The sequence below is a fragment of the Xenopus tropicalis genome, chromosome 9, assembly GCF_000004195.4.
Source record: "Xenopus tropicalis strain Nigerian chromosome 9, UCB_Xtro_10.0, whole genome shotgun sequence".
In the NCBI taxonomy this organism is placed as follows: Eukaryota; Metazoa; Chordata; class Amphibia; order Anura; family Pipidae; genus Xenopus; species Xenopus tropicalis.
Genome location: NC_030685.2, coordinates 82244296 through 82256838, shown reverse-complemented (window position 1 = coordinate 82256838; position 12543 = coordinate 82244296). Strand labels below are relative to the sequence as shown.

Sequence of the window (12543 nt, the reverse complement as noted above, 5' to 3'; positions counted from 1 at the left end):
TAAAGGTTCTGTCCATGGCAGACACCCCCGGATCATAATCAGAATCCAGTGTCAGAGGCAAATAAATCCTTGAGGGTTAATTAATAACCTTTCTATTCATGTCGATGCCAAATCAGCAAGAATCTTATTACAGCGCCAATAATGCCATCTTCTCACTGACCAATAACACTTCAACGGTACAACTACCAGCGCCCCCGACAGCTTTCAGCTGAGCATTGGACTTAAACAAGAGCCGAAGAGCAACAGACCTAACTGTCACCTACTGTACCTGCTATGGGCACAGGGTACTCGCCCCTTTCTGCAGCCCCCAAAGGGACAGGTTCAGGTCTGGCTTGGGCACAGGGCAACCCCCAAAGGGACAGGTTCAGGTCTGGCTTGGGCACAGGGCAACCCCCAAAGGGACAGGTTCAGGTCTGGCTTGGGCACAGGGCAACCCCCAAAGGGACAGGTTCAGGTCTCACTTGGGCACAGGGCAACCCCCAAAGGGACAGGTTCGGGTCTCACTTGGGCACAGGGCAACCCCCAAAGGGACAGGTTCGGGTCTGGCTTGGGCACAGGGAAACCCCCAAAGGGACAGGTTCAGGTCTGGCTTGGGCACAGGGCAACCCCCAAAGGGACAGGTTCAGGTCTGGCTTGGGCACAGGGCAACCCCCAAAGGGACAGGTTCAGGTCTGGCTTGGGCACAGGGCAACCCCCAAAGGGACAGGTTCAGGTCTCACTTGGGCACAGGGCAACCCCCAAAGGGACAGGTTCAGGTCTCACTTGGGCACAGGGCAACCCCCAAAGGGACAGGTTCGGGTCTGGCTTGGGCACAGGGAAACCCCCAAAGGGACAGGTTCAGGTCTGGCTTGGGCACAGGGCAACCCCCAAAGGGACAGGTTCAGGTCTGGCTTGGGCACAGGGCAACCCCCAAAGGGACAGGTTCAGGTCTGGCTTGGGCACAGGGCAACCCCCAAAGGGACAGGTTCAGGTCTCACTTGGGCACAGGGCAACCCCCAGTCTCACTTGGGCACAGGGCAACCCCCAGTCTCACTTGGGCACAGGGCAACCCCCAGTCTCACTTGGGCACAGGGAAACCCCCAAAGGGACAGGTCCAGGTCCCTTTAGACCCAACAAAGGGCACAGCACCCATTCTCAGAGCCACATTTCCCAGAGTGCCCCGCCCCCTTTACAAACCTGTCATTCTCCGCCGTGCCCACCCTTCCCAAGCTGCACCATGGGGTCTTTAGTATATGATATTAATACCGTCAGGCCCCCCAGGAAATGCAGACTAGCAACCTGTAGCTGCTGCAGAACCTCTTGCACCAATCACCATGCAACTTCATAAGAAGCTGGAAGCAATGTGGCTGCTGTCTCAAGAGGTTCTGCAGCAGCCATAGATATAATAAAGATGTCAGTCAGGTATGTCTGGCCCTCCAGCTGTTATTGCACTACAACTCCCAGCATCCCCAGCTGGCGTGAGTTCTGCCAGAGACTGATAGCCACAGGTTGTACATTAGTAGCCCTGATCGCTAGCCTATAAAGCAAACACGCCTATTTCCCTATAAACTCTCCCCCCAATCACCACTTGGTATGTTCCCCTCTCGCAGTCTGCCCCCCACTGTGGGCCATACCTTTCTCTTGCAGGGGGTTGTTCACATCTTCTCGGCTGACCTGGGTGAATATGGACGGATTGTCCATCACACCTCCCCACAGCTCGGCTTATTCCCTTTCACTTCTTCCTTCCTCTGGGCTGGGGGTTGTTGGATGGAGGAATGAGGGAGAAAAAAGGGGAATGGAGAGGGGCCGGGGGCATGGGAGAGGGAGGGGGGAACCACAACAGAGAAATGGGGAGAGAAAAAAAAGGGGGAAAAACAAAAAAGGGGAGATTGCTGGAAACTTTGTTACAACATGGAGTTCCTCTGCTCAATTTCTGATACAAACATGGAACCCACGGGCGGTTTCAAGGGGCCCCAGTAGAATTGGCGATACCAGCAAGGGCCACTAGGGGTCGCTGTGCGCAATGGTCGCAACGCAGGGAGGAGGGGACGGGGAGGAGGTGTTTCTGTAGCGCAGAACTGGGTGAGAAATGCGGGGCACAGGGGGGCACAGGCTGTCTGTGGGAATAGTGACTGAAATTGGCTGCTAATATTTTTATTATTATTATTATTATTATTATTATTTTATTATGCTGGTCCCTGTGTGTCCCTGTCAGTCACTCTATGTCATCTAAAAACTAAAATAGGAAAAGGTAAATGGATATTTGAATCCCTGTGTGTATAAGGTGTGCTGGGTTGGGATATAGGGACTGCTAGGGGTACAAAAAGGTCCACGTGAACCCCAAAATAGGTGAGCAAAAAAGTGGTGTTAAAGGGGAACTCCACCCAAGCTTTTCGAAAAGTAAACATCATTGCAGAAAACGACAATATACATCAATTAAAAAAATATGCAGCCTTTTCACGATTTTTAATGTGATAATATTGTTTGGGACAGTTCCCTATGCCCCGCCTCCTGCTGATCTGGCTGACTACTTTGAGACTACGACTACTAGTCGACTGTCCTCAGCCCGCATCCTCCCAATCCCACAATTCCCTGCTGCACACGTGATGCCAATAAGGAAAGGAACTTCCCAGTGCAATGCATTGTGGGTTATGTAGTTCCTGCATGCTGTCTGTAAGCTGTGGGGGAAGTTGTTACAATTTGTAACATCAGTGTTTTAGTCCCTCCTCCCCTGCCAGGATTTCAGATGATGCAGAAAGAGAAGAGCTGTTTTGCAGCTGGATTTCAGCATATAAACATGGGATTTATTCCTACTTTTTAAAGGAACAAATTACAGTGATAGGGATATTAGGGGTTTCTGTGTTGGGTGGGCTTAACAATTGGCCGAGCAAGATGTGGATTGATCATGTATATGGAGCCTCCTTGTATGTGTCAGAACTGGGGAGAATCTTTACCCCCTAATTATGATGATTATTGTGGGTGGGCCCCGGGCTTTCACTAAGGCACCAGAGATAAGGAGCAAACACAAGGAGCAACAGGGAGTTATGGGTAAGATCACTTAGGGGCACTAGCTGGGCAGCAATGTAAACACTGGCTGATAAAAGCCCCTCTACTCGGCTGCTCTGCCCCATTAGATTGAGTGGGCGTAGGGGGTGCCTGCCCAGTTTGTAGATAATGGCCCATCTTCCCCATCGGGTCTGCACAGAATCATTCCCATTTGGCCCAGCGTGTTGGTGGCCAGATTCGTTATAGACCGGCCCATCTGGCGGCCATTGCCGGGCAAATTGATCCTATCTGTGTGCGCCCAGCTAGCGGGAGGTGCAGTAGGGTTGGTGTGTTGCATAAGGACAAGCTCAAGGCATACTGAGTTTTGGGTGTGTTCACTGAAGACAAGCAGAGAGGAGCAAACACCACCCACAGCTAAAGACAGAACTTGCGTTTATGTAATAAAAATACATGAAAAAGAATGGCAGTACCTTGGCATTGAAATGAATGGGATAAATAAAAATAAAAAAAAAATGAGTGTAAAATGGGGCAATAACAACACAGGCTCATTACACCACCAGTTGTACGGCAACATGACTTTTTCATGTCATCAACTACACACTGATGTACTGACAGCGGGATTACACTGGCGTACTGACAGCGGGATTACACTGGCGTACTGACAGCAGGATTACACTGGCGTACTGACAGCGGGATTACACTGGCGTACTGACAACGGGATTACACTGGCGTACTGACAGAAGGATTACACTGACGTACTGACAGCGGGATTACACTGGCGTACTGACAGCGGGATTACACTGGCGTACTGACAGCAGGATTACACTGACGTACTGACAGCAGGATTACACTGGCGTACTGACAGCATGATTACACTGGCGTACTGACAGATTCAATAAATTAACAAAAATGGTTAATATCCGTATAAGGGCTGCAAATATGGCGGCAGGCACTGGCGGACCACAGAAGTACAGGCCGCAGCTCTGTAGAACATATAAAGGCACGTATGACTGGAGGCTGGCACACAGTGAACTGTCTGATCACCCTCTGATACACATGCACCCAAGACTCTTGAAAAGTGGGTGTATGGTGGGTGATTCAGCTGATGACCTTTCCGTAGCCCATAGGGGCACGTGTGTGCAGTGATCTATAATCACGTTATTTATGATATAACTGGCTGTACACACAGTGACACAATTCATTTATCATGTGTATTTGCTGTTTTTACCAGATCCTGTGCTGATATGAATGGTGCCTGTGCCATACAGTGCCCACGTAAGCCTGTAATGCCCTATGCACATTCTGACTGCCACCCTGCCTAACGAGTGAGGTGCAAATGCCACCTACAGCAAAGAGACGAATAGTATCACTGCACCAATTGCACAGCTTGTGCCAGCTGAGATACCCACATTTGACAGATGGTTGGCACAGACACTATGCTTAACATTAACAGCTTGATAAAGTGCTGAAATGGGTAGAACATGGTTTACGTGCCAGCTCGTGCAAGCAGAGCACAGGAGCCTTATTCAACCTGTGTCACCATGCCTACGAACTGGCAGTACCAATGTTAGGGGGGCCCCGGTGCCAGCCTGCTGCACCTCACATGCTGAAAAAACAACATGCTTGGCTAAAATGTTTGGGCAAGTGAGGACTAAGCCACGACTAAGCCAGTATTATACTCCAAAATCACCAAATCCATCAGCATATTTGGGAACCAGGAATGTATCAGGCACCTGTACCGGGGCCCGTCTGCCCAAATTACTTATAATTAATGAGTCCCATCTTCTTTACTATCCCCAACCATGGTGCTTGCATGCCAAGGTATCAGTATTAGCCCCCAGGTGGGCATACACTGGCCAAACTGGAATCCTCTCTCCTGGGCACCCAAATCAGTGCAATTGTAAAGGAACCAAAACCAGACTGGATTCCTTGGGGATTTAACCAACTAAACACGGATTTTATATTCCGCTCCTACATTGGCACAGCAAAGGCTGGCATGTACCCAGGCAAGGTGCAACCAGGTGACTAAATGGGTTGTTTACTATGATCAATAGTTCTTTGCTAATGTGGCGAGCACTTCTGTCCGGGGTCTGGCTGCACCGAATAAGAATCTGGGACCAGATGCAGAGCGCAGAATGGGGTGGCACAGGCCAGCCCTGCTGTTATATGGTACAGCTTGCAGCATGGTATTCATAGGGTGGCACAGACCAGCCCTGCCGTTATATGGTACAGCTGGCAGCATGGTATTCATAGGGTGGCACAGGCCAGCCCTGCTGTTATATTGTACAGCTGGCAGCATGGTATTCATAGGGTGGCACAGACCAGCCCTGCTGTTATATGGTACAGTTGGCAGCATGGTATTCATAGGGCAGCTACAGGTCAGGCCAATCAGAAGGGGGCCAAGGCGGACAGGCACCTAGGCAACCCAGATGCCACTTTGTCCCCTACCCAGCCTCCCACGTGTGCATGCACAATATCATCAGAGGGCAGGACCGCTGTGACCAGTGGCAGGAAGGGTAAGTGCTCCTGGACTAGGGGTAGGCAGGGGAGCTTCTGCCTACCCCCTAGTTCCGGCTCTGAGGCCAATTGCGTCCATTTTTTGCACTTTGCACCCCACCTTCCACCATGTCAATGCCCCTTTATATCTCTGACTACATGAGAAACACTGCTGCAAGGCAAGCAATATTGCTGCACCCCCACACATGCAACTATGCAGAGAAGGAATGGTCTGTGCCCAGACTGTATGCTGCCCCCTAGAGGATCAGTCTGGAAATTGTCAACATTTCAGCCACAGAGCTTATTATGAATGTGTATATTCTCTATACACAGGGAAGGTCTTTATACAGAAATGATTATATAAATTTAAGGAGTTGTTCACCTTTGAGTTAACTTTTAGTATGATGCAGAGAGTAATGTTCTTAGACAATTTGCAATTGGTCTTTATTTTTTATTATTTCTAGCTTTTTAGTTGTTTTGCTTTTTGTTCAGCAGCTGGTTGCTAGGGTCCAAATTACCTTAGCGACCAGGGAGCAGTTTGAATGAGAGGATGGTAAATGGAGAGGACCTGAATAGAAAACTGTGTTATAATAACAATAAAACTGTAGCCTTACAGGGCTTGGACGAATCCCAAAATAGTGCATTTGGTGCATCCCTAAAATGGAATAATTATCAGTTGATTTACTGCTCATTTAATCGGACTATACTAATGGGGCAGAATGCCATCCTCGGCCTAAGTACATTGTCCTCTTTCATTTTAGATTAAAGGGGGTGGGATTCAGGAACAAGTTTGGGGATTTGCATTATTATTATTATATTTTACTTAATATTTCCACCAAAAACCTCACTTGCACCATCCAGCCATTCCGCAGCCAGCAGCTGTTTCCCAGGATGTTCAGTTGGTCACTTTGCACTGTAGGAGGCCAGCCAATCAGCAGCTAGGTAACTCCAGCTTAGCCTCTATGCAAAGGTAGAGCTGTGATTGGCTACCCATATCTCAAGGTGCTTCTGGGGAAAGAGTATTAGCCACACCCACTGCTCATCTCTACTGCAGGCAGGGACCACCCAGTTCTGGTTCAGGTGCTGCTCAGGGATACTTAGTGCAACAGTCCAAATACTGAATCCAAATCATTCTGTGGGTCTCTATAGCATTACTAAAGTAATTAAAATATAATATACTGTTGCCCTGTACTGGTAAATGTTGTGAGTTTGCTACAGTATTTATTTATCTAAATACCCCGCTGTGTAGCCCCGGGGGCAGCCATTCCTGCACTGGTACAGCTGGGGTGTTTGCTACAGAAACCCTACTATAGTTTATATAAATACCCCGCTGTGTAGCCCCGGGGGCAGCCGTTCCTGCACCGGTACAGCTGGGGTGTTTGCTACAGAAACCCTACTATAGTTTATATAAATACCCCGCTGTGTAGCCCCGGGGGCAGCCATTCCTGCACTGGTACAGCTGGGGTGTTTGCTACAGAAACCCTACTATAGTTTATATAAATACCCCGCTGTGTAGCCCCGGGGGCAGCCATTCCTGCACCGGTACAGCTGGGGTGTTTGCTACAGAAACCCTACTATAGTTTATATAAATACCCCGCTGTGGAGCCCCGGGGGCAGCCGATCCTGCACTGGTACAGCTGGGGTGTTTGCTACAGAAACCCTACTATAGTTTATATAAATACCCCGCTGTGTAGCCACGGGGGCAGCCATTCCTGCACTGGTACAGCTGGGGTGTTTGCTACAGAAACCCTACTATAGTTTATATAAATACCCCGCTGTGTAGCCACGGGGGCAGCCATTCCTGCACCGGTACAGCTGGGGTGTTTGCTACAGAAACCCTACTATAGTTTATATAAATACCCCGCTGTGTAGCCCCGGGGGCAGCCATTCCTGCACTGGTACAGCTGGGGTGTAGCTGTGTAGCCCCGAGGGCAGCCATTCAAGCACAGGTTACATAGCAGATAACAGATAACCTCTGTAGAATACAATGTTGTTTTATCTGTTCCCAGCTATGTGCCTGGGCCTTTTCTCCTTTGAATGGCTGCCCCACGGCTACACAGCAGCTTTGTTTATATAAATTTACGAGGCAGAACACTATATTCTTATTACTTATACACTTCCATGTTTTGGTGTTACTGTTCCTTTAATTATTGGGCAAAACCCATCACTGTGTGGTTATTAACCCCTAACATTCCCTAATTAGGGCAATAAATACAAGACGGCAGGTGGCCGGATAACCCTGCACATCGATATCGCAAACAGCGGAATGATCTCAAAATGGGGACTGTGTCAGTATAACAGCACTAGGGGTCTGTAGCCATTTGCTGACGCTGTCCCTTTAAGAGCCTGCCCTTTTTGAGACCAAACACAGCGCTTGGAGAGGCTGAGGGATCCCTTGGGGCCCCTCACCCCCTGTTCCCTGCCCGGCTCCCTGGGAGGGGGACCCAGAGCGGCAGCAGGAGATGCCCCTAAGCCTGGGGAGCCTCCGGGAGGGAAAGGGAGCGGGTCCCTTCCCCACCAGGAGAGGTTTGCAGTGGGGAGCCTGGAAACCGCCCAGGGAGCGTCTGCAAACAGCGAACCCAGGCCGAGGCGCAGGGCGGGAGAAAAGCGAGACGGGGCTGTACCAATGTGTGAGCTGCAGCGGGGAACAGTCCGCCCCCTCCCCTGGCCTCTGCACTGACAGCTCCGTGGCGCTCGGCTGCCAAAGAGCGCAACTCAAGAGCCAGGGAGCGTGTGCAAAGCTACAGCCTGACAGGGCCCGGAGTCCTGCTGATCGCTAAGCGATAACTTATACCTCAGAGTTTGCGCTCAGGCGCCTGAAAGTACAAATATCGTGCTGGCACTGTTTCCCTCATTTATTGGCTGCACACATAGCCCTCACTAGAGTTATATATTTACTAAATGTATTTGCACAGAATAGTGATATGTTAACCTGTGGCTGGTAATATAGCTATAACTCAGCCTGCAGCCATGTGCCTTTATATGGGCACAGAACCCCTCAGTGACTGCTAATATCCTTATCATTTACAGTAGGGGGTACATTATCCCTTATAATACATGAGTGATACTCAGAGTTCCCTGTATAACTCAGCCTGCAGCCTTGTGCCTTTATATGGGCACAGAACCCCTCAGTGACTGCTAATATCCTTATCATTTACAGTAGGGGGTACATTATCCCTTATAATACATGAGTGATACTCAGAGTTCCCTGTATAACTCAGCCTGCAGCCTTGTGCCTTTATATGGGCACAGAACCCCTCAGTGACTTCTAATATCCTTATCATTTACAGTAGGGGGTACATTATCCCTTATAATACATGAGTGATACTCACAGTTCCCTGTATAACTCAGCCTGCAGCCTTGTGCCTTTATATGGGCACAGAACCCCTCAGTGACTGCTAATATCCTTATCATTTACAGTAGGGGGTACATTATCCCTTATAATACATGAGTGATACTCAGAGTTCCCTGTATAACTCAGCCTGCAGCCTTGTGCCTTTATATGGGCACAGAACCCCTCAGTGACTGCTAATATCCTTATCATTTACAGTAGGGGGTACATTATCCCTTATAATACATGAGTGATACTCAGAGTTCCCTGTATAACTCAGCCTGCAGCCTTGTGCCTTTATATGGGCACAGAACCCCTCAGTGAGTGCTAATATCCTTATCATTTACAGTAGGGGGTACATTATCCCTTATAATACATGAGTGATACTCAGAGTTCCCTGTATAACTCAGCCTGCAGCCTTGTGCCTTTATATGGGCACAGAACCCCTCAGTGACTGCTAATATCCTTATCATTTACAGTAGGGGGCACATTATGCCTATGTTAGATATCAGATTTCCCTCCTGTGGCTGTGTTGTGGTGATGTTGGTGACTGAGAGGTAAGCACATATTTCTGTCTGGTATTTTTTTTTTTTAAACAAATAAATGGATCCCCTTTTTAATGTTATATCCCCCCCCCCCCCCAACTGGCCCAGAATATAAATACAGAGAGAGTTCCAGGAATTCTCCCAGGAGGAATATTATAGCTACAGACCCTCTGCTCCTCACACAATTACCCCAAAGCCCCTGTGGGGCAGAAGGAAGGGTACAAGGCTCTAGTTTGTACTCTAGATGTTAAACAATGGAAACAATAGGAAGGATGAATATCCTTATATAATATCCCTTATATTATAAAGGGATAGATTTCCCGGCGCGCGTCGGGGTCATTGTAGGAAAATGAGATATTTCAGTAGCTGCAAATCAGCCCCCCAATAATATTCTATTAATCATCTGCATGAAACGGCACCAAGAGCTTTCAGTTCGTTAAAGGGGACTAATTGTGTAAACAACAAGAATGTTCCAGTGCATTATACCAGTGTTTTTCAACCTTTTTTGGGCAAAGGCACACTTGTTTCATGAAAAAAATCACGAGGCACACCACCATTAGAAAATGTTAAAAAATTTAACTCTGTGCCCAGCAGCAGTGCCCCCCTAGTACATTGGTGCCCAGCAGCAGTGCCCCCTAGTACATTGGTGCCAAGAGCAGTGCCCCCCTAGTACATTGGTGCCCAGCAGCAGTGCCCCCCTAGTACATTGGTGCCAAGAGCAGTGCCCCCCTAGTACATTGGTGCCAAGAGCAGTTCCCCCCTAGTACATTGGTGCCAAGAGCAGTGCCCCCCTAGTACATTGGTGCCCAGCAGCAGTGCCCCCCTAGTACATTGGTGCCAAGAGCAGTGCCCCCCTAGTACATTGGTGCCAAGAGCAGTGCCCCCCTAGTACATTGGTGCCAAGAGCAGTGCCCCCCCAGTACATTGGTGCCCTGCCTACGGCACACCAGGCAACATCTCGCGGCACACTAGTTGAAAAACGCTGCATTATACTCTTTTAAATATAGAAGGAACTGAGTCGCCACCCAGCCGGTATTTGACTGGCCTAGCTGGGAAATTGCCAGTTAGGGCAAATGCCAGTCTTAAAAATTAACAATGTACCTGCTGGTAAATCTGTAAGGCTGTAAACCTGGCTATAACTCCCTCCCTCACTCCATGGCAATCAGCCCTTTCTAAATAGTGATGTCTGTCCCACCCCTTTCCCCCTCATAAGCCCATTTCCCCCCCCATAAACCCATTCCCCCACCCCATAAGCCCATTCCCCTAACCCATAAGCCCATTCCCCCACCCCGTAATCCCCTTTCCCCACCCCGTAAGCCCATTCCCCCACCCCATAAGCCCCTTTCCCCACCCCATAAGCCCATTCCCCTACCCCATAAGCCCCTTTCCCCCACCCCATAAACCCATTTCCCTACCCCATAAGCCCCTTTCCCCCACCCCATAAGCCCATTCCCCCACCCCATAAGCCCCTTTCCCCACCCCATAAGCCCATTACCCTACCCCAAAAGCCCATTACCCTACCCCAAAAGCCCATTCCCCTACCCCATAAGCCCATTCCCCTACCCCATAGGCCCATTCCCCCACCCCATAAGCCCCTTTCCCCACCCCATAAGCCCATTCCCCTACCCCATAAGCCCCTTTCCCCCACCCGATAAGCCCATTCCCCTACCCCATAAGCCCATTCCCCTACCCCATAAGCCCATTCCCCAAGCCATAAACCCATTCCCCTACCCCATAAACCCATTCCCCAAGCCATAAGCCCATTCCCCTACCCCATAAACCCATTCCCCAAGCCATAAACCCATTCCCCTACCCCATAAGCCCATTCCCCCACATAGCCTGCCCATTTCTCCGCCCAGTGACATCGTTGCCCGCCCCCAAGGGACACCTTTACTCTCCTCCCAAACCTGTAGGCTGGTAATCTAAAGATAAAAAAGGTGGCAATCCTAATGTATGTATGTATATCTTTATTTTATTATATCCTAAGAATGATTGTGCTTAAAAATTATGTTTTTCTGTCTGATTTATAGAAAATTTCTCCGAAACCCTACTAGCCCCGCCCACCTGTTCAACTTCCTGCTGCCTCCTTTCCCAGGCTGTGCAGGGGGGCCGGCGGCACTGTAGGATAGGAACCAATCAGCAGCTAGGCTGACCTGATAGGGAACTGAAGCCTGTCTTTGCTTGTGTGACTGCAGGGCTGTGATTGGCTCTCCCCCTCCTACTGTGCTTCTGGCAGACTTATTGGACACGCCCACCCCTCAATTGAAACACAGACAGGGACTGTAGCAGCTACAATAAAGGGACCAGCACCATATATTGTTCATTATTGCCTACAAAATTAGGGGGACTTTCACTTTGACTATAGGTCTCCTTTAAGAGCAAGAAAAGGTAGAATTATTGGGGGGTGTAATCCCCTGTACTGTTCACACCTTTTAGTTTCTGCATTGTTCACCCCCTGCAGTGTTCACACCTCAGGCTGTAATCACCCACATTGTTTACCTGTTCACACCTCAGACAATAGGAGCAGTGCCAGCATTGTGTCACTGTATGTATTACCTGCCCTATGCTGCCTGTGTGTAGGCAGGGTAGGGCAGGCAGAGTATGGCACAGACAGAGTAGGCCAGGCAGAGTATGGCACACTCAGGCAGCATAGGGCAGGCAGAGTATGGCACACACAGGCAACATAGGGCAGGCAGAGTACTGCCTTTGTGTGCCATACTCTTCCTGCCCTATGCTGCCTGTGTGCCATACTCTGTGTGCCCTATACTACCTGTGTGTGCCATACTCTGTGTGCCCTATACTACCTGTGTGTGCCATACTCTGCCTGCCCTATGCTGCCTGTGGGAGGTGAACCTGGCAGGGGTTTATTCTGGGAGTTTGTTAGCCGTTGGAAATAGCCATTAAATGGTCCCTAAGGTGTGTAATTATGTGCTGGGGGTTGCTGTGATACCCACATGGGAGGAAGAGGCATATAGATTTAAGGTTGTGTCTTAATATGACATAATATAATTCTTTCACATTTGAAGTCTGATATCCCTGCAGTGAGCACCAACCATTTGGGTTTTTGCTGCACTACCACTATTAATGTGGGCATGGTCTTAAAAGCTCTTGTGATAACATGGGTGTGGTTTGAAGTGGGTGTGGTTTAAAAGGGGGAGTGGTCAAACCCGGCTTTCATTAGCGGCC

The 12543-nt window shown here is 49.3% G+C and overlaps 1 protein-coding gene across 1 annotated transcript in view; it reads right to left on the bottom strand.

Moving 5' to 3' along the window:
* The window catches only part of ctdsp1 (CTD small phosphatase 1), a 37041-nt gene extending 35078 nt beyond the window's left edge, over window positions 1-1963 (bottom strand). Inside the window, exon 1 of the mRNA XM_018097523.2 lies at window positions 1614-1963. Within this exon, the coding sequence (XP_017953012.1) occupies window positions 1614-1680 (67 nt within the window). The 5' untranslated portion in view covers window positions 1681-1963. The remainder of the gene's footprint in view (window positions 1-1613) is intronic.
* Between the last annotated feature and the right edge of the window lie 10580 nt (window positions 1964-12543).